Source organism: Phaethon aethereus, assembly GCF_964289735.1.
Source record: "Phaethon aethereus genome assembly, chromosome: 1".
In the NCBI taxonomy this organism is placed as follows: Eukaryota; Metazoa; Chordata; class Aves; order Phaethontiformes; family Phaethontidae; genus Phaethon; species Phaethon aethereus.
This window is the reverse complement of record NC_138575.1, coordinates 66,413,992-66,440,529: the sequence shown is the minus strand read 5'-3', so window position 1 is coordinate 66,440,529 and position 26,538 is coordinate 66,413,992. Positions and strand designations below refer to the sequence as shown.

At 39.1% G+C, this 26,538-nt stretch overlaps 1 protein-coding gene across 1 annotated transcript; it reads right to left on the bottom strand.

Annotated features, from left to right (window-relative positions):
* SLC13A4 (solute carrier family 13 member 4) lies at positions 1-26,538 on the bottom strand (the record flags this gene model as incomplete). The annotated part of the gene is made up of 16 exons (XM_082014418.1): positions 1-1,087; positions 1,744-1,881; positions 3,423-3,584; positions 4,410-4,540; positions 4,995-5,092; positions 6,187-6,288; positions 7,415-7,516; positions 10,378-10,497; positions 11,781-11,971; positions 13,451-13,528; positions 14,195-14,234; positions 16,370-16,424; positions 17,150-17,331; positions 17,885-18,021; positions 20,329-20,457; positions 26,440-26,538. 16 exons carry the CDS (start codon positions 26,536-26,538, stop codon positions 950-952), a joined length of 1,902 nt encoding a protein of 633 aa, XP_081870544.1. The 3' UTR covers positions 1-949.

Below are 26,538 nucleotides of genomic sequence, written 5' to 3'. Positions count from 1 at the left end.
GCACTGAGTGCCACCTTGGACGAGATTGTACTTCCTCTGTCAGGGGAATCGTAAGTGCCTAACTATCTAAACAACAGCTAAAGAGAGAGGAGAGCGATGGGTCTGTTGGTCTGGTAAGGTTTTGCTGGTCACAGCTTCCCCTGCTGAAAAAACTCCCACACCAGTACAATAATAAGGAAAGACGGTATTGACCAAAACTTTCTATCTCTTTCTGAAGCTCTTCCTTTCAAAGCAGAGATTAAAAGTACTGCAATATTGGAAACTTTATACTGCTGCTGTGGAAAAAAAAAAAATCTCCTTCTCAGGAGACTTCTCCTTCCTGTCTGTGTGGTGGTTTCTATTATCCCTTTGAAGTGCTGTAGCTGCTAGTTGGTAACTGTATTTCTTTCCAAGACATATGCATTAGTGGGGAAAATGTTTTTTTCCAACATAGTGATGACTCATCTCAAAAGAAGAATAATAATTTGCCTTTAAAAGAAGTAGGCTCGTAAAACTCTGGGTGTTGGAATAAAACTCACCCTTCATTCACTATAGGAGTCAATGGAAGGACTGAACTACTACTGAGTACACCAGTGTATGTATACTTTTCTGCTGTCATTGGAGTCCTACATCCCCTGTTTTATAAGTCCTACATAACTGTTATAGGGCATGAAAAAACCATAGGCAGAGAGATTGGAGGACAATTTTTTTTCAGAGTTATGGTATTACAGGGAAAGCGACAACAGAGCAAAGGTAATCTCTCCTTTTGACTCATGCTGATTTTCAGAACTGAAAAGTTATGCAGAAGAGCTCCCTGTGGATTTTCTTCATGGTTTTGCTATGGATCCTGGTTCTATGTATACACAAGTTTTCTCCTTTCTTTCATATGTGCAATGTAGGTTTAATATTTTGTCCCAACTCGCTTTGGTCTTGCACTTTTTTTCTTTTTTTTTTTCTTTTTCATTGGAGATTATGTTTGGCTAGTGACGTTACTGACCACTGCCCATTCTGGAAAAGTATTCAGCTGGAAGAGTCTAATTCCCCAAGTGTTGATTGCCACCATGACAACAGCCAGGCCAATCAGGTTTACACCCAGGCCAGCTTTCACCTACAAAAGCAAAATGCATCAGAGCATGATCAATGACAACAGTTAACACAGAAAAAAGAAGGCTGTGGGGTGTATGTATGTATGTATGTATACTGACACATATGTAGGTATGAATTATATGTATTGATTTCTAGAGCCAAAAAAAGCACAGTGAGCATTATGTATCAGAGTGCACATTGTGGGACTATTCAGGAGTGATAGTCAGAGGTTGACGCAGCTCATTGGGAAACTGCTGAGTTGGTTACTTGAACTTCTCAATCAGATAATCATATTGGGGTATCATACCACACATGTCACGCTGATAACTACATGACTTCCTGTGGAGCTATGTGATAAATCTAATTTCTCATGCTCTCCAGTGCTTTTCCTAACAGGTCAAGGCAAAGGATTGTTTACTTCTGTTGATTGAGCTCTCTTTAGACCATCTGTGAAAAAATAATGATGAGAATTGTGCGTATCCTGCAGCAGATGTGTAGATGTTCTTAACCTAACTTCTTAACCTGAGAGCTTGGTCACATAAGAGCGGTGCAGATCAATATGACTTTATATTAGCACCAACATCATCGTTATTATTATTATTGGCTGCTGGATGTGATGGGGACAAGGTGTTCAGGTTTCATGAAGCATGGGAGGATATACCCAAACTCAAGACTCACCATATCTTTAATCTGGCAATGCCCATAACTGAAGACAATGGCATTTGGAGGATTACCCACTGGCAACATCACCGCAAATGAGATACACATAGTGACAGGAATTAGGGTATATAAAGGGTTGATGAGCAAGGTTTCTGACTGGAAGGAGAGAGGAGGAGAGAAATGTCACTTAACCAATAAAAGCCACTGCTCATACTTTGGATGAAAGGACCCTCTGTGCTTTACATGAAGAAAACAAGATTCTGTGAACCTCACCTCCCTAGTTACTAAATGTGAGTGTGGAAGTCTTTTTGTTTGTTTTATAGAGTAGGGTAGTGCTAGAATTTGGAGCTGGTCATGCTCCAGGGATTTCTCTCGAGCCATTTTACACTAGGTGAGGGTAGAGATTGCTACTATTAGGCCTTCTTTGCTCTTTCCTCCCACTTGTTCTCCATGTCATTCTATTGTGTCTTCTGGACCTTAACACTGACTGCCACTTCAGTCTTCATCCAAGAGAAGTCACAACATGTTGGCATGAAGAACTTACTTTCTTCAGTTGCTGAAGATACTGAGACCATTAGTCATTCAGAAAACTAGTAGTTTGTGGTCCAAGCTTGCATGGTGAGAAGGCAGTGGTGATAGAATATTCTTTATAGTGGTCTGGAGAATTGTTCTTCCACTGTAGCCTTCGGTGATGGAGAAATTTTGCTTTTTTGTTTACATTACTATGGCCTAGTCTTATGTCAGAGGGAAAGGGAAGGGTATTCACAAGGCTAACTTCAGTTTGGAGAGGGAAATGTCTACAGGTTACTTTTACAGTCAAAAAACAGAGACTGCCTTAAGATGGCAGTTCAGACTCCTAAAAGTAGATTACTGCTCTAAATTTATCTTTAGAAGAGTCTCCTTCTGCAGGGAGCAGAGGTAAACTTGAGTTATAAACCATAAACATAAACTTATAAACCATACAAACATAATTGCTTATTTTCACCTGACCATATCTTCATATTACCTCAGAGCAGTTCATATAATGTACTCTGGGACCATCTTGTAAAATTGTTGTAAAAGGGAAACACTGTTAATGACCTGCATTCTTGGTAAGAAAGGCTTCACATTACTTAAAAGAAAAGAAATAAGACAGTTTTCTGTAACTGCTATTCTAATGTAGAATGAACTTTGTATCTATTTCCTCTGCCTTTGTCACCAGTCTCCTGATTTTTTTCTGTCCCTTACAAACATCTCTGCTTTCCATTTTGGATGATAGAATGCTTACCAGATCACCCCCTTAATTAATCTGATATAAAATTCACTACTACAGCCTTTTCTTACCAGTAGTGAGTGGGTGACCACTAAGTAATGAACAACACATTTAAAATAACATTGATAAGAGTATCTCAAGCTTTATGTGGACTTCACCTGTCTTGTTGATTGTACCATCACCTTTTCTTACACTCAGACTATGCACCTCTCAGTGCAGGAGCTATGTTTTCACTTTGAGAGGTATTAAAATGATTTCTTGTTGCTAAATTATGCTTTTGTCTGCCCAAGTTTATTAATTTTCCTAAACCCAAGACTGCGGAACTGTAGCTTGGGAACCGAGGCTGGGTTTCATGTCATCGGAATACCAATACCCTGACGTGCTGAAACATTCCCACGAGCCTGTCAGGAAACAATAGATGAAAAATGTGATTGTTTTTACTCACCATGCTGCACAAAATAGGCAGAAAGATGGTTATGGTTGCTGGATTACTAACGAACTCTGTTACCAGGGACACCAAAATGCAGGCCAGCAGAGTTACAGCCCAGTAGGGAAGGCTGCTCAGGGAGAGCATTTGGCGTCCAATCCATGTAGAGAGGCCAGAGGTCTGGGGAAAGGACAGAAGCACAAGAATGACTAAATACTTATTATGTTTGTAAAACAGCATGTTCTCTTTGGGGCAGTTTGCATCTGAAAATCCCACCAGCAAATAAACAAAGTTTAGGTCAATGCTTTCTGCATTTCCTTTTGTTCAGTAAACTGGATTTCACTGCAGTGCTTAATAAATAGTTGTCCATAGTAACAAAGAGATACATTTGTCAGTTAATAACATTAAAAAGGCATCGAGGCTGATCCTCGCTCTTTCTTCAGCATGGGAACTGGAGTATTGGAAATTGGTGATGAAGCATTGCACAGTTTGGATAGAATTCATTTTGAGATTAAAATACACAAATTTAGTTTTCTGCATTTAGGAGTCTATAGGAGAGCTAGATGTGTATTTGTGAATTATACTGAGTGTAAATACAGTCAGTAGAGCCTAGAGTATGATTTGTCGAGTCAGCGCTAGGAGCTTGAATCAGTTGTCTAAAGAGAAGCATCCAGTGGCAGCTGAGATGTTCCCCCTCTGTCTGGTTAGCTGCTAGTTGAGAAAGTGTGAGGTCTCACTCAGATCCTGTGTCATGTGTGCCAGCCTCTCAGGAATATCTAGATATTCTAAAGCGTCTGAAATGGCAGATGCTTACACAATTGACTTGAGCCCTAACCATCTTTTTGTTACCTAGATAGCTGTCCATTGAGTGCAGGGAGTAGGGACTAGGTTATGTACTAACTTGAAAGTATCCGCATTGTAAATCCAAACTAAGGAGCATACAAAGGGATAAAAGTCCAGGTTTATAATTTTTTCAGGAAGAATGATGAAAATCTAAATCAATACCTTGCATCCAGCTGCTAAGGCATAACCTCCTCCAACCAACACTACAATCTCCCAGGGCATGGTCTTCTGGAAGTCCTTCCAAGTAATGATGGGATCCAGTGTGTTAATGTCTGTTGACTTTTCACCATCTCCTATATCAGAATAAAGCAAGTGTGTGAGCACTATTACATTGGCCTTTTTGCAAAGATCTTCACATTTTTCACACTAGTAGGAATAATGGAATCCATGGGAGTTATCTTGAGAAGTATCTGTGAGAGTAGCGAAGAAGCAGCACATAGCCTATTTCTCTGATTAGCTCGGCCTTAGAAAATGCAGCATATTAATTCCAAATGTCCTGACTTCCCCTTGGCTGCTCTGTTGATGTGGGTAGTTATAAACTCCTGTGTTTCATTACATAGGTTTTTGAGGGACTATGTACAACAACAAAAAAGGGGGTTGATCAAGGAAAGGCTGGTATCAGAGGAGAAACTGAACCCTGACCTTCCACAATAACAATCTCTTCTTGGAACATTTTACAGAGAACAGAAAAATGTCATTAAAGGCACTGGAAAATGTGCCAGATCTTTCTTGCTGCATCCTTCTCACCTTTTTCCCTTTTTCCAAAACATGGGTTTTTTGCTGGAATCAGGAAAAGGAGAAAACCAAGAAATACAGAGACAGTGGCATCAGTCCGGTAACCTTTCCTAGGAGAGAAACAGTGGAATAATTATAAAAACACAGTAACAGAAACATTTCTAAACAAGGTACATGGTTCCAAGAAAAGTATTGCAGGTGAAGTTGTATTTCCACATCTGAAGTCTTACTAGCAGCCCACTAGAAAAATATGTCTGCATGTCAAAGATACAGATTTGATTTTTTGCCATTTATTAAACTGACTTCTGTAGCCACCTTCAATCACTGCTCAACAATTTTTAACATTCCAGTGAAAAAAAAGAAAACCCTTTTGGTTTACAAATCTATTAGAGGTACAGAAAAATAGTGTGTTTACTAGAAGCAAGAAACAGTAAATGTTCTGGGTAAAAGCCAAACCCAAGTGATCCTTTAGAAATGAACTGTAGAATGATTTTAAATTAAATGTTTAAAACTCATTCTGAAAAAAGTATTTTGAGGACTGCCAAACTCCAGATATCCTCAGGAAATCCAAATACTAGAAATTGTTTTTCTATCATAATTAGGATGAAAAATTAAAATAATTCTATAAAGTAGAAATGTAAAGAAAATTTAAGTTCAAATAATTTATTCTTTGTTATGCATTGTGTCTTTATAGCTACTTTTAATATAATTTGTTTCAATATTATTTAAAATAAAAGAAAAATTATTTGCTTCAGTCACCATTCTGTATAATACGTAATTGAAATTGACATTTTCTTGATATAAATTATCTTCAGAAAAATACACTTTTTGTCAAAAATTATTTCAAATAAAATTGAAGAAAAATATTTGAATTATAATTGCAATCTATTCCAGTGACAACTTCTCTATGAATGCACTAAAATGTTTTAACTTCAAAATATGACCCTACAATTTTTTTACATTTGAAATATGTTTGTTTTACTTTCTCTACTTAATTCACTCTGCTTACTGAGAAAGAATACAATTTGCTGCCATGTGGACAGATTTAGTTTAAAAAGCAAAAATCCTGGTTTTTGAATAAAGACTTTATTTTTCACCACCTTGTTAAAAGTGGCTGGTGATGTTTTAAGGCCAAAAATTATTGCAGAAAGTCAGAAGATGCAAGGCCACATTCCTTTTCAGTTGTTTAGGGAATTTCACTTACTTCTCAAAAAAAGATGACCATCCTGGTACAAAGCCAGGCTCACGAGTAAACCAAAGCAAGGTCATCAGAATGAAGAAAAATCCAGTCACCATCTCAGGATAACTAGAAACAAAAGCAAAAATAAAAGCCAGGAATTAAATCCAAGGTCTGTCTGAAAATCTGAGAGCAAATTCCAGAAGAAGCAAGAAAGTAGAAATCAGTTCCAAAAAAAGAATAAAAAACATATGGAAAATAGAAAGGAAGATTAGTTTGAATTAAAGGATTCTCCATTTCAATCCTAGCTGAGAACCTTCTAAACCCAGTAAAATTAGGTTAAAAATATCCATCTGTATTTGCAAATCTATCATTCACGGGCGAGACCTGAAGGAAAATATTTATGAATGCTTGTTTCGTATTTGCATTATTAACCGATTAAACATGTTAATAAGATAAAGTTCATGTTACTATTCCACTGTGAACACTTTCTATTGCATTTTTTAAAAGTGTAGAAAGCGTAAGAGCAAATGTAAATTAGCACAGATATTTTAAACACATGGAATAAATATAAGGTGACTTGAGGATACTGAGTTTTAATTTAGTATAGTTTTAAATTAAGTATGGTTTCATATTTAGGCACAGTCTGAAAAACAGTCTAGATTCAGAGTTGATCATATCCAGCAAGTTCACCTGTCAACATTTCAGTTGAACAACACAAAAATGCTTTGGGATGAATGGATTTTATAAGGTATCATCCCTTTTGAAAAATTAAAATTTTGCAAAATAATCTTTTCAAGAGACATTTCTTGCCACCATGAATAACTATCATGGGCAGCTGGCAGGCTGTACTTCTCATCGTGTGGGAGATTTCTGCAAATCCTTTGCGAACAGTGGACTTCTATCCACCAAAATAAGTATGTGCCTGAATTGGGAAGGGGGGTCCTTTAATGGTTTAGTTCAAAGATAGAGACAAACCTTGAGTCAGATGACCTTTGGACCCTGGTATAAACCTGAATCTTTCCTTTTATGTCCTTTTTCTTTAGAAATAAATGAATAAATAAATGCATGCTTGTAACAAAGTCTTTGATCGTAGTTCATTTTTGCATTCAGTTCTACTCCTGTTTTAGAAAGGAGGAGAAAGAGCTGACAGTTTAAAAATAATTTACATGAGACAAAGGCAACACAGTGGGCAATCTGAGAGGATGGTCCTGCTGAGAGAGGCAAATTCCTGAGGAAGACAGATCTGGTTTACCTAACGTTTCCCAGTTTCTTATATTCTTCTTGAATTCTTCTCTCTGACATTTCTTCCCGTTTGGTCTTCTTCTTCTTGCTCACAGAACAGGTCTCTTTAAAACTGAGGTAGATAGGACAGTAAAATTAGACAAGGGCATCAAATGAAAAAAAAAGTCATTAAAAATAACAGCTGAAATATAGTAACACTGAAAATTCTAGTTGCCAGAGGCTGCTGGAAGATGTGACTGGGAAAGACTGGCCTGATGACAATGGGAAGGGAAACTGTTGCATGTGATCTTTGCGTAGTCTAGTTTCCAAATCTTCCGAGAATCAATCCTAGACATAGTAGGAAGGTCCCCAGGGTGCTCTGAGTAATACTGACTGGTATCACGGAGCCATCACGAGCTGTGGCTGGGCTCCCTTTGTATAGGCTTCCTCAAACCGCTGGTGGTGGCTCCAAAAAGGAAACCTCCAAAGGCTATGGCTAATTTCTATCATCATGTGGAAAGACTGTGACAGAGGCCAGCTATCAATACAATTTTTAACGGGGGAACTATATGCTTTCCTGTCGGATCAGGGGTTTCCAACACATATGGGGCCCAGTCTCGCTTTTGAGCCCAGGTTTGACTTGAATATTCAGGATTCACTGTAAGTAAAAGGGGAAAGCTGTGCTGAGGATCCCAACAGCTTTCATGACCCGTCTGCTTCTACTAATACTAGCTGTTTCTAACCAGGCACTATCGGTGTAGCACCAAATTGCCTCTGCCATGGAGGCCAAGGCAGTCAGCCTCCTGTTTTGTCTCGGTGAAAAACACTTGTGCTTCTGCCGGGGATATACGAGCACAAGCATATTTCATAGCGAAATACGTTTAAACCTGCTCTACGTTTATATGAAAATAAGTGATGTCCTTTGTTTATTCGGATTGCCTTCATACTATAACAAAGCCTGGACATTCTTAATTGAAATTAAGATACTTGCAAGCTCACTTGAACCTTTTCCTTTTATTCTTTCCCACAGATTTACTTTGCTGTGCTTTGAGCCACAGACTTCTGTTTTTCCACTCCAGCTGTGGAGTGTCACACAGAGGTGTGTGGGGTGGGCTGAGAAACCTCTGCAGCTAAGCCAGGCTCAAATAGGCTGCAGGAGCAGGGACTTCAGTGAGTGAAGTACCATGGGAGCACAATGGCCTGCTTTTGTAGTCCCTGCCATTTTAATATTTCATTTGTTGCCCTACTAAAGATCCATGCCACAGCACTGGCCAAACCATGGGCTACAATCTCCCTCCATGTATCTGGATAAGGCCAGGTTCTCAAAGGGATTGATGTAGCTCGAGATGAAGGCAGGCCCTCTCTAGTTAACAAAAAGCCTTAAATGGGCTTTTCATGTCACTTGTAAATGAGCACCTATGTGACACTTGTTGTTAGCACACTTAGCACTGCCCTGCACCTGTAGGTATTTAAATTTCCTTGCAAACCTTGCTATTAGGCTCCAGTAAAATCCACCAGCAGTAATGTAGCTGCTGGAAGAGAAGAGCTATATGGTTTATAATGGCCAGTTCTATAGTAACGATTCCACCCTTAGCTCTGCTTTGCTGGTAAAAAATCATTTGATGGGTCCATTATCCTTGCCCTTTGACCTAGTCTAGAGCCTAAAAAGCAAGTCTGACTTCTTGTTCCAACTGGGCCAAGTAAGAACAGGTAGATGACACTGGGCTTCCCAGGAAAAGAACACAAACATTACGGGAATTCAGTAAGCATGTATGCACAGGCATTAGGCAGCTGTTTCAATATAAGTGTTTCTAGGTTTAGTAGGATGTGAAGGTAAAGTGTTGTAGCCAAACCCCTAACATAATATGTTCTTTAACGAACTGCAGTGAACAGGAGTCAGAGATTAAGGAGGCTTGGAATCAACCAGTACTTCTCAAAGAGTCGATAATGCTTCAGTCTCTGGTATTATTTAGAACAATATTAATCAACATGAGGTCTTGGATGCAATGTGGAATTTCAATTTTATTTATTTTTTAAAAAAAGAAAGTAATTGAAGGTCATGTTAAGGCTTGTTTCCTTTCAAGACTGAAAAAAAAAGAAAGACTTATTTTAGCCTTTTCATTTGGAACTACAAGGCTCGGGAGACTGACTGAGAGAAGGACATGGAGCTATTCACCTCTAAATTACCTCTACAAATCTAGTCAAGGTCAGCAGCAAGCAGAAGTCATTATAATTTTATTCAGGTGAAATGAATGAGTGATGTCAGTTCAGCTTACTTTTAAGAGTAAACTAAATCAAATTAAGGCCAATTTAATTCTGAGTAAATGTGTCTGCAGGACAATTTAATGCAGATTAACTAATCCACTCTAAATGCACACATTTAGTCAACTTTCATAAACTTTGCTGAGTGCCTCTGCAAAGGGAATATGTCATACAAACGAACTAGGAGACTGAGCATTGTTCTTATTTTGGGGCTAAGCGACTTGCTGGTATCAAAAGGTATTCACCTCTTAGGCTGTGAGTCTGTTCCACTTCAAAGAGAAATATATATGGAGTCTGTTTACCTTGAATTTTAACTGGTCTTACATTAATTTACTTGAGCTGGAGGCAGATCTGAAAAGTAACTTGTTCACTTGCAGTTATTTTTCTATTCATCTTTTCAGCTGTACGGTTCCAAAACGGCTTTTAACAAGATTTTTGGTCCACAATGGGATTCTCACAGTTATGGGAGTCAAAAAAATCAGTTGAATGCATAGTAAGGGTTTCCATCAGCAATACCTAGACGTTCCACTCTGAAGCAGCAGTACAGTACACTGCTGCCTGTGCAGCTCAGCTAAGCAATAAGATTCTCTCCGGTAATTGTTCTGGCAAGAAGGAGGAAGTTGTGCCTTAGTTTTTGTCATTTGCAACTGGAAATGCCTTTGAGACATGTTCTAAAGGAGCCACAGATGTCCTGCTTTCATAAACCATGCATCTTGAACAACCTAAACTCACTTGCAACCCAAGAACAGCCAATGCATCCAGAACCAAGTAAGGACCAACATGATGAGGGAGATGGGGAAACTGAACAGAAACCAGGTTCCAAAATTCACCACTTCAGCATTTGGGTAGTGGCTGTAAAGGAAAAAAAGGATGCACAAGAAGTTAGAACAGTGAAAGGACAGGCACCTCCAATATGCATAGTTACACATACACACACACATATATATATATTTGTCATGGCATGACAGAAAAATTGCATCAGTATGTATTTGCAACAGCTGCATTACATGTGAATAGTGAAAACAATTCCCAAAGAATGTCAATCATTGACCACACCTGACCAACAGATGAGCCATATAGCACTTCAAAGCTTTAAGACCAGATGGTCTGGATTGTCTAGCCAGTTTCAAAAACTGTTAGAGTTACTAGGAGTGAAATTCTGGCCCTACCTGTGCTTTTTGTTAATGCTCTTTTTAGTGTTGGCAGACTTAAGAATGATTTCACCCAGAATGTCTTTGTATGTATCACGGACCACACAAATAATGACTATTATCTGCTGGGCTCTGAAAAAGATGTCTTATATGTGCATTTGATGGAACTGTCATAACAGCAAGATCTTTGGAAATTCTGTAAAATCCAAATGGTATGGCTTCTGAAATTAGTTTTCTTTGCTACCACCATTTCAGAGAGAGAAAAGAAGGATACCATGGCAGCAGTACAGCAGTAGATGATCAGAATCAGATTTGAGCTTGGACGTATATCTGTGCACGAGGAGAAGTACCACCACCTTTCTGACAGAGGTAACATTCATGTCTTTGAGAGCCCTGGGCATATATGATAAAGGAAATAGCTGACCAGGGAGCTGCTTCCCATCATCTCTGAAGCAAAGGTGTAAGGCCACATTCTAAGTCTAAGTTTATTTATTTTTGCATAACATGTTGAGCAGCCCAATTACATCTAGTGATGCCTCTAGGTTCATCATAAGAACTTGCTTTCTAAGAACCAATAGAACAACTTGAAGCTTATTTTTATAACATTTCTTCTTTTGTGAGAATTTCTCTTTGTCGTCTTTGCTCTATCTTCATGGATTTAGTGCTTGCTTTTCCAGGGTGCCTGCTTGCCTTCATGATAATCAGTTTGTAAAATCAAAAGAAGTTGCTGAAGAAAAATAAATGTTACCACATGCTGAGGAATTTGTATTTTGCATGGGAGAAAGACATGGATATGTGTTAAATTAAGCTCTCCCTTTCAACCATTAACCATTAGTAATAACATTAGAGTAGAAGAGGTAACAAAATTGCCTTCAGAGAGACTGTCTTACAAGGGTTCCTTGAGGTAGTAAGTAACCCATGAGAAGAGCCACAGAGATGATAATGACCCAACCACCATTCTCACACAACTACAATATCACTTACTTGTTGAAGTGCTCTAAGAATATGAGGCTAGTGGAGGTCCCTATGATGGTTGTCAGTCCTCCAATGGTTGCCGCGTAGGAGATGCTCAGTGAGAGGCATTTACAGACCATGTGGTCATGTCTGCTCTGATACCGGTACTTAGTGCTTAGGCCCAGTTCTGAGGGCTTGGGAGGCAGGACCAATATCTGAGCCTGTGAGGGGATACATTCACCAAAGCAAGCAGGTGATCAGAACTGCAACCCAACTTGCTCTAATGCCATTATGATGCTGGTCTCAGAGAAACAACAGGTTTGTGTAAGAGAGGGAAGATTTTTCTTTACAGGGATTAACTGGGATCAGAACTAGAAACCTGTCCAGGGGCCCGAAATTGCCTGGTCTGTGGCAGAAATGTAGGACAAACAGTAATAAGACTTCTGGCTATGGTTTGGGCCAGCTCCAGTTCTGACTGGAACCTCAGCGGGGTAGCAAAAGCCTTTGTGGGCTGCAGGGGTGGGATGCCAGCACTGCAGGAGCAGGAATCCCTAATCCTTGAGGCTTATGAGCAGCCACCAGACAAATGCTTGGTGGACTTTTTGCACTTATACTGGCTCAAGGCCTCTAATTAGGAATTGAGTGCTAGGGGTCTCGGAAAGAGCATGAAAAAGGCTCGGAAATGGGAATATGGAAGAAAAAGCAGGAAAATATTGCTCCAAAAGAAGCTTTCTTAGCAGTGACAGGAGTTGGTAAATCAAGTTCTTGTACTGGAAAAAAAGGTACAGTACTTCAAAGCAACCCAAAACTGTAATTTCGGATCAGAAAAAAGGCAGAAAGTGGTTCAGATAGATTTGTTAAATTTATTAATTTGGGTTTAGGTTTATGTAGTAAAATCAGTCATGCTATATGTTCATCATCATGATGAGGGTACCCTGGCTAAAATCCCTGTGGGTTAAAAGTGAAGTGAGTATATTTGTTGCAAAATAACCACTGAATGTGTATGGGAAATGGGTATAAGAGGAAATTAAGTATCAGGAGCAGCACATAGCCTTTTTTCTGGAAACATACACTCAGACTCTTAAATTGTGAATGCAAATTTGTGTGTTGATTTTAGCCTAATCTTTCCTGAACATCAATTTATGCCATTAAGATACTGCGTAATTGTAGTCCAAACAGCAATCTCTTCTTGGATCAGCTCAAGAGAAGCAGAAATACTGGAATGGACTGACGTAATGGAGAATTTTTAGGGGATATTTGACAAGACAAAAAGGAGGTGGATGCTAAGGCTACCTAATGAACTGCCTAATTAAATGGTCCATGCCTGCTGATGGTTTAGTTCTGAGTATGATATTGTGTAATCAAGGACTGTTATTTTTGAGGTGGACTATTTTCCAAGGGGGCTTTGCAGAAATTAAGTGCATAGAACAGCCAAATAAGGCAAACTTGTGATCACATTACTGAATGTAAAGCTAAATTAACTGTACTAGCCATTGGGGGAGGGTTTTCTGAAAACAGCTGTGCTGGGGGCCTCTACATGTTAGTAAGAACTAGCAAAAGGGCCAAGACACAACTGCTGTAAAATGATGGAGAATGATTCCATGTAACACAGCTTTCAAGGAACAAATATGAAACAGTGGGGAGCGGGTGATGTTCACATCTGTTTTTCCCCTTGCCCCCTGGGTCTAACATCTCCTTACCTGAGGTAGGTGCTGCCCATTGCTCTTGGAATTCATCGTTCCAATAGGGTTGGCTATCATGTGCACACCATTCATGCTCTGTAGGGAGGCAAATGCCTTTGGATTAACCTTTCTTCTGTTCCTAGGAGCACTTAGATTAGAATTGATGATGCTTTGTAAAGGTCATGGGTAGTAGGATTTTGAAAAAAAACAAAAACAAAACAAACTAAAATTTCAGCTGTAAACATTACACTGGAAAAAAAAAGATTTTAAAAGCCCAACAATTGGATTTTATTTTAAAGTGATCTTAAAAGTTGAATTATAATAAGCTGAGGTCTTCTCCCTCTGCCATGTAGGAGAATCTAACAGATCCCTTGCTAGAGGTTATGACTTTGTCATATGTGTAGGTTCTTCTAGTAACTGAGGGGTTTCAGCTGCAGAAGCTGACAATACCTGGACAATAAAAGATCATATCTGAACTTACTAGAAACCACACGGAATTGTTAGTTTGCTGACTGGATCTCAGGATCTCCAGCTATAAGTACAAAAAACACCACAAAAAACACTACAGAGTTCCCCAACTTGATTTGGGCTGGTAGGTTACATACAAAGCAGGACATTCTGCAATATGTACTCTCTGCCAATAACCACTACTCGTTTGAAATAAAGGAAACAGCAGTTTGTTGCAGACCTGTGTGGACTCTGCTCTGATGGTTCCTGCATTAGAAGACAGTGTAGCTCAGAAGATACTACCTATGACAATACCTTTGAGTGCATCAAGGAGCTGAAGTCAGTAGTAGTAGCACTAAAAACAAAGAAAGGAAAATATACTTTAAAAATGCCTGTTCACCCAGCTCCCTCAAAAGGCACACATCATGGGTAGAAGGGGCAACATTTGTGGGAGAGATAGTGCCTACTGAAATGGTGAAGAATACCATTTATTAGTACCTCTTATGTGATGTCTTGGCCAGATACGTAAGAGTCATCATTATGTTTCACAGCTCGATCTCTAGCTGTGTAGCAATGGGGTTCCACCACCATGCAAGAAAAAATACGTATTCTAGGTAGTATATGCCCCATTCTAGGAATGGACTCCATTCACAGTGGAGTGACTCACCAGGCCATGCCGCACTACCTCTGTCTTGTTCTACTCAAGTTCTTCCTCCACCAGCCTCTCTGATGCTGTTTCTGAGCACCTACCTGTACCACATTAAAGCCTGCACTAAAATCTGTCCTGTGTGGCATGTGGACCATGCAAACAATCCACTGAACGTTTACTTCAACATTGAAAAGAGATTTCATTCCAGAAGATGTGCTACTTTTCTTTTCTCATCAAATTTCAAGCTCTTTTTCAAGTAATACTATTTTAATAATAGTTCCGTTATGAAATATGCCACACATACTCTTCAGTAGGGCTTACAGGGATTTATGGCACAATGTCAGACTGAAAATTTGATTCTGCATGGCACAGAAAATATGGCTGGTATAAAAAGAAATAATAACAGAGGGAATATTGGAGAACCCATTAGTCTCCAGACTAATGAGAAAACTATTTAGATCTTACAACTTAAAGTGATCAACCTGTGCTGTTTCAAAGATAATGTTTGTTTTAAAGTAAATTTTTAAAGGTGTAACAACAACTTGTTTCTCTTTTATTTTGAACAATTGTGAACAAAATAGGAGCTCGAGAAGGGATTATGTAATTTATTCTCACACCTTGTAAGAAGATGCTCCTCAGGCTTTAGCCTATAACATAGTTTTCAGGCAATGACTTTGTATATTCTCCTGAGTATCTTGAAATGCTGGTTAATTTGATAATTTGGCAAAGAAATTAGTCCTTTCCTTGATTTGCCCTTTTCACTTTACTAGATTTTACCCCAGATAGAGACCTGATTGAATCTGTAGTGTTTCAAACTTCTGAAGAACTTCGTGTATATTAAAAGAAATATTTTACATTTTTTGGGGAGGAGGGGTAGTTTTTGTTGGCCCCCCTTTCCCCCTCCCCCCTCCTTCTCCCTCCTCCTGCTCTCATCTCTCTCTTGAATGCTCTTGACAGTTCAGGCTTTCCTTAGGAATCCTCTGTAAGTGTTTTCCCTCTGGACATGTCCTCTGGGCACTCCACACTGGGCTTGGATCCTCTCCATCACTGTTCCTTCAGGGCAACAGAAATAAAAATCTGTGGACATCACTCTCCTACAGCACAAACACAGACTTCAAAAGAAGGTCTTTCAAACCCTGAGAAACATTTTCCTTCTCTCTAAAATGGCCGTAGTTTTAAAAAATAAATGAAACCTGTGAAGCTTTAGTGAGAACCAGACCACTAGGGTCCAGAGGAGGGCCACAAAAATAATCAGAGGGATGGAACACCTCTCCTATGAGGACAGGCTGAGACAGTTGGCATTGTGTAGCCTGGAGAGAAGGCAGCTGCGGGGAGACCTTATTGCAGCCCCCCTTAAAGGGGGCTTACAAAATAAGATGGCAACAGACTTTTTAGTGGGGCCTGTAGGGATCGGACAAGGCGTTGTCCTTGGTTTTAAACTAAAAGAGGGTAGATTTCAACTAGATCTAAGGAAGAAATTTTTCATAATGAGGGTGGTGAAACACTGGCACAGGATGTCCAGAGAGGTGGTAGATGCCCCATCCCTGGAAACATTCAAGGTCAGGTTGGACAGGGCTCTGAGCAACCTGATCGAGTTGATGATGTTCCTGCTCCCTGCAGTGGGGGGTTGGTCTACATGACCTTTAAAGGTCCCTTCCAACCCTAAGATTCTATGATTCCATTAATCCCATTTCTCATATAAACTTTCCTTTGTCAGTCACATCTAAAACATTCACTTGTAAGCTTCTGCTTGCCCTTCCTGGCTCTACTTCTGGGTTCATCTCATTGCAACCTGTGTAGGGCTCAAATCTCCAGTTGTGATGTACAGGGTTCATTCTTACTCCTCATTGATGAAGATAAGCTCCAGTGAAGGTTGGCCATGCTTTTCGCTGAGACCTGCAACGAAGGAAGAGAAAGCAGCCCTTGGGGTAAGAGCTCAGCTGAGCCCCTGGGCCACACCACTGAACCTGGAGAAGCTACTGTAAATAAAAGCTTGTCCAAACCCTCACAGGTACTCTGTGACTCTTATGCAGCCTTTTGTTGTGTCGTATTTTCCTGATCACATGCCTCTGGCAATTAAAAGGCTATTATACTATGACATCATTTTCAGCCTGGAATCTGTGAATTAAAAGAAGAGAGAGATTCTTTTCTTCCCAAATCCTTTCTTTTTGGGAAAGAATGAACAAAACAAACCTTAGAGATCTTAACTTTTTTTTTTTTTTGTGGCACCTGCTCTGACCTGGGCAGCCTGGAAGGGTAGAATGGGCAAGTGTGGGATTGTCACAGAGCACACTTTTGGGCTTCTTCTTTGACTTTCTTCCCAGACATTTCCTTACAACCCTGTAAAATCCTATGTCCTAAGAGTTTATGACACAAAAACTCCGGTACCTGCCCTCATTCAACATAAATAGTTTCCCAACTCCAATTCTCCCATCACCTCTTGAAACTTTCTTTCATTTTTTGAAAAAAAAAATGAAAGTACCAAAAGAAAGAGTACGGAGCAGTGTCTTTGGCAGTACAAGTCAGACAGCTCTGACCCAGATAGAATTTGAATAACGTGTATCAACAAGTCTGGTCACCGATAAACAAATGAGAAAAGAATGGCCAATATTGACAAATACCTATTGGCTCGTTTTCTTCAATAATGGTGCTGCCTGCAGTACTGATGACCTCATGCTCCTCCTCAGCATTCACTAGCTCCTGGAGCACTGCCTCCACGATTGGCATCACCATGGCTGTGCTGGATGTGTTGGAAAGCCACATGGAGAGCACCGTGGTGCAACACATAAAGCAAAGAAGCAACCTGGAGTACAACACAGGGAAACCTTCTTGAGGCACTTTCAGAACTATCAAAGGCCTTGTTGCCTAACATTTTTATTAGTCAACTGATAAGTACATGGGATCTTATTCTTTTTGTGGGTGCCAAAATACCATGCTGTGCACAAATAAAATGCTGCCTTGTGCTGAGAACTGTCATAAGACAACGTATCATTGGAAGTCGTTTGCTGCTGCACGTGGAAATTAGCATGTGAGGTGAGAAACAGTGATTTTCAGCACATCCAGGATTTAAGCATCCTTTTGTGTCTGCTAAACTACAGGCAAAGAAGGAACAAAGAGACTAAAATCAGTATCAATAAAAAATAGAAAGCAAAGGGACAACAAACAAAGGAGTAGGAGGTAGCAGAAAGCGGATGAGAAAATTTGTAAGCTTTCAAACTGAAAGGAAAGGTGGGTAGGAAAAAGAGCCCTAAACTAAGCTAGCTTTTGCCCGTGGATGGGAAAGTCAGAGTTGTTGTTTGCTCTTTCAGGCTGTTGCTGTCAGCCTCAGACTACCCTGACGTCAAAGGTTCACTCACATGCCTGGCTTTGCTCCAGCCATCATGACCATGCGCAGGGCAATTCGCTTGTGGAGGTTCCACTTTTCTACAGAAGCTGCCACACAAATCACACCCATGAGGAGCAAAGTTGTGTTCTTGAAATATTCGGCAGCCACCTGCATCAAGGGTGAGCAGGAAACAGTCAGTTAAAAAAGGGGTGACTGCCCGACACAGAGAGCATGCTGAATGAGAAGAAAGATGGTATTGCAGTCTTTTCCCTAGAGAAAGAATGACAGGGAGCTGGAGAAAATGAAAAATTCATAAGTCAAAATGCTTTCTTTAATCTCTTTCATGTTGTGCTTACAAATAACAAAGGTCTACACCCACTTCTTTCTTAGTAGGTTTCTCAGCTTTGAAGAGATCAAGAGAAATGTTATTTCTTTGAGCCAGATGTTCCCTGCCCGCAGTTAATGATACTCAGCTAGGCCCAGACTGAAAAAGCCACAGACCAGCCTCTGCACTGAAGGCAGCTTATTCATGTGCTTCATCTGCTTTTTCATTCTAGAGATGTCATTGTCTATCTTATTTGTATTTCCTATGTTTTGTTCAACTGTTGAGCAAAATGTGGCATCCCTATAACCTACAGCTTTAGAAAAAAGTCCTTTGGGACATGCTGTCTGAATGCAATAAAGAAAGGTTGGGACATTGCTGTGATGATCAAAAAAACCCTGTGCCAAAAATTTTCACAATGGAAATCCATCTCCATTGTATCAGGAAAATAGGGCAAGGTTTAAAAAAAAAAGAGAACTTTAAATTAAGGGGAATGAGTAAAAATCATCAACTAGCTCAGGAAAAAATTCAGAGATCACTGGTGGTCCTCCAAACCAGCATTTTTGAATGTGGGACTTGCTAAGATATGAGAAGGTGTTCTGTGAAGTGACTGCAAAAATAACAAATAAAACAAACTGAATTATTCACGCACACACACACACTTTTGTGTGAAAGGAAACAAAATGGGAAAAATAAGTTATGAACAGATGCTTGGAGTTTAGCTAAATTTTTCATTTCATTCTGATGAAATTCTTCCCAAGCTGTTGCTGGAATATCTTTCCAAAAACATTGTTTCTTCAGTTTAAAACTATTCCTCTAACCAAATGTAAGCCCCAGCATTTAAAAGCAATTAAAATCAGTAGAAGGAGCATTTTTTCCACTGTCCTGAGTTATATTGATGCTCCTCCATAAAAGTGCAAGAATGACACTAACGTTATTTTGTGAAAGCTGCAACAACTTAAGTATTTAATTAAATTTATTTAACAAATCCCCATGGTGACCTAAATAGACTTGGCCATCATAGTTGTGTGCCTGGACTTTTAAATATCACTCTTTTGGCTTTGTTCCAACAGTTTCTTTCTCATTAACTTTCTTTATTTTCCTGCTACCTTGTAAAAAAAAAAAAAAAATCTTGAACCGAATGAAAGGAATCCATCAAGCCAGCACACAAAGAATCTGTTGTTTTCCTTTATCCCTTTCACAATCATTTTGGAGAAACAAGTGAATGCTAATATTCTTATTAATACATACGTACACATATACAACACACTGGTTCATGTTCTTAAGATCCTGTGAGTTATTTGTAGCTTAAACTGCTAAGCAGGGTTTCTATGGTGCCCCAGAACAGCAGACTGGAAATACTGCAGCATCATCAGACTTGGGTTTTTTTTTAAATACAGGGTTTTATTTCTGCTCCTAATACAAATAATATATTTTCTGCAGTAGTCCCACTGTCATTTAATTTGATATTACACTGAATTTCTGTCAGGCTGTCCTTAAATTTTCCTCCTCCAATATGCTGCAGAATTTTGTAATGAAAATGCGTAACTACTTTACTTTTATGTTAGGGAAAAAGCCTGAAAATATTTAACTGTGTTGGAATGGAAATGTACCTGATTGATTGTATTACACAGTTTTTACACCGTTGGGAGGAATAAGGCAGGTCATAAAACTCTTGGTTCGTGCTTGACTCCATCCATTTATGGGCATGAGCAGCGCCAGATATTCAACAATTTTATGGTTGCTATATATACTTCTGTGTTCTTATCTGTATTTCTAGTCCTTACGTATCAAGTGTGATGCCCTCTCACCCCCCAAAAAAAGAGAAAAAAAAGCAGGAAGAAAAGAAGCTGTAGATAAAATAAAATAAATTTTTGGAATACCATGAAAGAAAACAAAATTCACCAAAAACTCAAGTAAGCAAATTCAGAACTGATCAAAGAGATGTTTTTGTACAGCTACTCCTTTGCCTTAGATCTTATGGCTACAAGGCAGCACTAAATTTATGACTTGGAAAAAGGACTAGACATTCACCTGGATAACAAAATTACCTGCTTTTAGAATATGTAACCTCATGCCTTATACTAGTTCTATTCAAATAATTAACTGAGAGTAAGAAGATTAAATGATAAAAAATTGCACACTGGTCTGACCTCACTGGACTTCATGACTCCAAAAAGTGGGTATAGGAAAGCAGGAACTAAGGCTGCTGCACCAAGAGGTACCGCTTCAGAGACCCAGTATACTGCCGTGACGATCAGCACGTAGGCACATGAAGCTTCCTGTGGGGAGAAAGCGCGGAGGTTACGCGTTACTGCCGCACCACCTGCTGTGGAAGCCTTGTGAATGAGTTCATAGGGCTCATCAGACTGAGGGTGCCTGGACTTCAGCAACTCAGCAAGGACTGGATAAGAACCTCCTGAGGTGCGGCTGTTTGGGTCTGAATCTAGGCTACCATGGAAAAAGACAGTTCCAGAAGGTGACGCTAATGAAAGGTTTTGCACATAAGCTAGGGAAAAGCATTGGGATAAACATATTTGTCAGCAAAACAATGGTTCCAAGTGTATTTACAGATTTGTTTGATATCCGTAATCCAGTATTTACTAAACATTCAACCATGACTCTCAGTCTGGGCCTGTGGAGCTGGTGTTTCTACACAGCGCTCTCTGCAATATTGGACGAGAACAGGAACACATAGTTTTCAGGATCAGACGAGAACGTTCACGTTTGCCATAGCATGGACAAAGCTACATTGTGACTCTTTTGAGAAATACTTTGAAAGATTGCTTTTTTAAAACAGTGTGCAAACCTACAGTTTCTGTCAGTTGATTTTATTTTCTCAGGTTATTTCCACAGACCCTTGGGAGAAGACCACAGGCCTGAAGGGCTTAGAGGCCATGGGTTAACAGTTAATCAAATAAATTTGCTACTGTCCAAGGTTAGTGTCCAAGGTAGAGAAAGGCATGACAACATCACGCTGAGCATTCATGGAGAACTGGTATGTGATGGAGAAAGGTGCTATCTGCTGAATATTTTAATAGAAAAACACAGCTAGTCCATGAAAGTATTCTGGTCCATTTTTTAGATAGATACATCTTTATTTATGGCATTCAGTGGAGTTCTCCTTAGGGTCAGTTTGTTATGCTTAGAAACGTGGGGATATTTCCTGATAAATAATTACAGAAATTACCCTCAGGAAAATGGTTTTCCTTTCCTTTTCTCAAATTTGAAGCCAGGTCCTGTACTGGGTCTAACTGGCAGTGCTATGGAAGCTACTACATCTGCACTGATTTACACCAGCTATACATCTACCTGTTCTTCATTGTTCACTGGATGCTCTGTATGAACTTACCGACCCATATGGATTCACAATTCACAATGGCTATTGTTTAGAAAATTCACTGTTCACGAATGCTATTTGAATATGTTAAAATATAATTTCATTACTTTTGTTTCCTGACTGGATGACCCCCAAATTAAGCAGCTTTCAAGAAGTCAGAGAAGCAATTCCCACAGATCCTTGTGCAGATCAATGAGCATGTATTACACTTCATTTTTTTGCAATCAGTTTTGTGAATAAGGTGGTAAGGTCTAAAGTACAGGGATGTGGGTTCAATGGAATGAATCAATAGCTTGTATTTAAATTCATGTTTATACATGTCCTTTTTACATTACCCCTAATAAAGAGCCACAATCAGCTGTTCCTCTTTTTTTAGTACAGCTTGTAGTAGTAACAGGCAGAACACAGCCCGAAGAAAATGTTAAAATAGATTGCTATATGCCATTTCCTTTACTCGCTTAAAAATTACAGCCAAGCTTACTTAGAAACTTGGCTTTAAATTAGCTGCCAGACCTTGCTCTGACTTATTTCAGAAAAGCGTAACATTAAACAGTTCTGATTCAAGTAAGCAGGGCCACCAAAATAACTGAAATAAGGTTATCAGAAAAAATAATTTCCTTGAATCAGATAAACTCCAATTACTTTAGAGACTACAAAGAGTATCTGAAAGGCTAGTGGAGAAATTTAACTCTGGATTGTTCCTCTATGGATGCACAAGTACTCTGAGCCACACAGTATGTATTTGTTTCTCTTCCTTAGCTATTATAGAAGAGCAAGGGTGGGATTTATGCTCTCCAGTACAGGTTTCACTAGACCTCTATGATCAGGTCCTTCAGCAAAATATTACGATAAAAGATTGCACTGTAGTTGTAGCTTCATTGCTGCCAAGAAAAAATTACAAGAGAAGCTAGAGAAGGTTGGCTTAGAATGAATGAGATAGAGGTGGTTTTTTAAATATTCGTGGATTATGAAGCATGTATTTTATAAAACAGATTTGCTATGTCATTTCAAACTCCGAAGACTGATGTTCAGTTTGTAGTAACTTCAAGTGATCAAGCCATAAAAAATCAAACCAATAATTTTGACTTAAAAATGGAAATAATTAAAAAGCGAGATGACAGGCGTTAAAGATTTTTAGTAAACTCTGCTAGGAAGACAAAACTATTTTACATGAAAGTCACAGAGCTGATGGACTGGCTCATAAACATTAGCCAACTTGCTGCTCAGTCACCTTTAACTACATTATACTTCATGGTTAATATTCCACAGAGAGCAGAGCATAGGGTCATTTTTGTGACCTAGTGCCTATCATCTGACATGTTTTTTAACTCATTAGTTTCTGCCAACATGCTGCAATGTTTCCATGGGCTCTGTATGACATCCAGCAGTTGTTCGAGAATAAAAATGCCTTTTAATGCAAAAACATTGATTTTATTTTAAAGCACTGCAGATGTAAGATCCAAGAGATATGTTTTGTCAAAATTAATAAAATTAATTTCATCCTAACATAATTCAAAACTATTTTATCCTTCAAAAAATATACTTCTTTTCAATTTCTTTGAGCACAGATTGTTATCTCCTATTGCTCCTCTGTGTGTAGCAATAAAGTAGACTGATAGTAGTCTGCTGCTAAAGGAAGGAAAGGAAAAGGAAGTTGCATCTCTATCAAAACATAGCTGGGATGGGGACTGAGTCTTTGTGTTTCCTATACACTAGGCTGTAATCAGTTTACAAACAAAACTAAAATAAAGCACATTTTTAAATGGTGTAAAACCGGGTAGCAAGTACTAGGAAAGCCAAGTTTGATAATCTCCACTAAAAACTTAATCGGCTTGTCTAGCAACTTTATTTATTTTCTCAGTGCTTTATTTATTATTACCAAGAGAAACCATATTAATCTCTTTCATTTAGCTGAATAGAATTTATATATTTAGTTAATGGTTACCAGAACTACTAAGTACTGGACTGAAGTAGTGGCTATATAATTTTAACTGTTTTACTCTTCTCACTTCTTGTTGTACAGTTGAAAATTACTGTTAAGCCTACCTCAGGGCTTGAAGCAGGGAATAGTAAAACATGTGATAGTTGAAGGAACTTCGACCTGTCTTCAGTCAGTCCCTTAGGTGAAAAGAAAAGAGGAGCTGAAAGTAAGCAATGGCTAAAGATTGCACAATAATGGTCATGCATAAAACTTTTGTGACTAAAACATCTGAGGATCTGAGAGTGATTAAAAAGAAGAATAAACTGTGGTGGAGATAAGCCCACTTAAGGACGTGCATTGCATATCTTGCATGCAGGCATGTGGTTAAGCTGCGCAAAGAAGAGGTAGTCTAGCCTCTGGACTACTGTCTTTGAGCTGATGGGATCACACTATAGTTCCCTCCCTTCACCTTGTGTAAATAAAAACAAAGGTGAATGAAAGTATGCCATCCGTGGCTGTTCAGAGCATATTCTGTGCTTTAGGGTCCTCCGTTCTACTGATTTGGCATGTCAAGGTGTCAACATCACCTGATGCTGCAGGTCTCACAGCTTTACAGCAACTCGTGCTGATTTTTAAGGAGACATCCGTATGTCCTTGATTTGGTTTAGTATCGCCACAGGATCAGTGGTCATAGGAGACCCTGCCCACAACTGACTGGATTAATATGGCATGCTTTATGGTGTCACTGGTGCCTTCATGAAAAAAACATAAAATGGGTAAAGATGAAAAAAAAAAAGGGTAAAGATGAAAAAAAAGAGGCAAACATGCTCCCATGTCACTTAACAATGAGGGAAATGAGGACAGAATGAAAAAGACCCACAGTTTGTAAAACGCACAATTTTTTTTTCTGTATGTGTCATGACCTGAAAGACACTTATGTGTGTCCCAAACCTGCTGTACAAATCGTAGTTCAGGTATCAGCTTTGGAAAGTGAAGAAGAATTCAGGCAAATTTTCTTGGGTTTATTTTTTACCTAACCATTTCTTGTCACAAAATAACAGAAAAGAAGCTGTGAACGTTATTCCCATTAGCCGTATCTACAAACAGTTCTGAGTCCTCGTGCTCCCTTTGGTCGCTCTTGCCACTACCTGTGTAATGCTCCTTTGACATTTCCAGAGTTGTGCTGATATCATCCAAAAAGCTGCAAGCTGATTCCCTGCAGAAATGCAAATGTAAACCACCTGGTAACTCTGATCTCTATAAGAAAGGCAGAAAATTAATATAATTGTCTGATAGATTAAAATATAAGTCAGCCAGCAGGTGACAAATTTAATCTTCAGGTTTAAGAAGTAATCAAAAAATAGGTTGTAACAAAGTAAATACTACACTAAACCACTTGAATATTGTCAGCTGAGTTTATTTGGTGTAGATGTTTTCTTAATAACATCATAAACGTTTGTCCAATTCTGGGACAGATTCACAGCGATACTTTGCCATCTTTGGTCATTCATGTATATATAAAGTGGATGTAAAACATCATATGATGGCCTTTCATATCACTTTGCAGTAAAGCAACACCATGAGGTGCAGAGTAAGAGCGCAGAGGAGCTTGTACTGTGTCATAGCAATTCTTGCAGCAATACTGTCAGCGGACTTCTGTTTCAGCACCCATATGACGTTATTACAGTTCCCTTGGTTATTAAAGAGTTTTCTTATTGCAGCCTGCACCTCTGAATCCGGTAGGGAGAAAATATGAGTGACAAATTTTAGTGTCAAATTTTAGAGATTAAACCCTTTTATAAAACAAGCCTCTGTGAAATAGTGAGCCATGCTGTTCGCTGAAGAGCACAATTGTCATTCATGCCCTCTCTCTTGGCAGAAGAGGTGGACAACTACTATGAGAGATACACACTGAAGTTCAGAGCAGGAAAACTCATTCAAAGCGCAACATACAGTTCAGGGGTATAGGAACATTTCCTTTCTATGAATCCTGTATTTCTTTCCAAACAAAATATTACAGTTTTATTTTTCAAAACTGTTGTACAATTTCTAGTCCTTTGCATTGCTATTTGATAAAGTAGTAGTATTCATAAATCCTCTGGTATTAGAAGGAAGAATTAATCTTCAGCATCATAGAGGAAGGAATGGAAATTGCTGCACCGTTCAGCCAGATCTATGTCTAGCATTATGGAAGCACCAGCTGCAGAATTTTTATACATTGCAAGTTTTGATAAGTTAAACGTCACCATCTCTATAAGGTAGGAAAACATTGTTATTTTATGGTTTAGAACATGCATAGAGAAGAGTTAACCACATGGCCAAGGGTACTCAGTAGCTCCAAAAGACTGTCAGGAGTGCAACTGCACTCACTCCCGGTCCCTGGTCTGCCTGTTAAGCACAGGCTACTCCCTCCTTTGTGTTGTTGTGTATGTCTCTGAGCCATCATTTATTAGCCACTGCCAGAGCTGCAATGTTTTGGTAGAGGTGCCTACACCTGCTTTAGAATAATGGATGCTGTACATGGTCCTACATACCTGTGACTGAATCGTAGCTCCTGCCTCACTTGCATTGTGGTCCTATAAACCCACACTAAATTGAAAGTCCCTCCATGCACACTTATTATTAAAAGCTAAAGACACTAAAAGTATTCCTTTTAAAGACCTCTCCTTAAAGAAAATTTTATTAGATATTGTTTTGTTCCCGCTTCCACACACACATTATTATAGGAAAAGAAGAGATACAATATTTCTGCTTTAAAATAGTGCTTTACTAGCTTCACCTGGTTCTTCAGCTCTGCTCGTGACATGACTCAAGGTGGCTCTGGTTCTTATTGTAATAACTTCTCAGTGACCTTCCCAGTCTTTCAAATTTCAGTCCGTGATTTTTCTAAGAGCAATGCTTGTTTAGGTTTTTGTCTGTCTTTTTGCACACTGCGGACTTGTCCAGCATGACTACCTACTGCACTCAGAGGCTTTGTTAATACAAAAAGGAAAATGTACTTACGCTGCTGGGGTATAAGAGCGGCAGAGGAAGCAGCAGAAGTGGAATGAAAACAACAAGCAAGAGATTTCTGGATCGGAGAATCTCCTTCATCATTGCCAT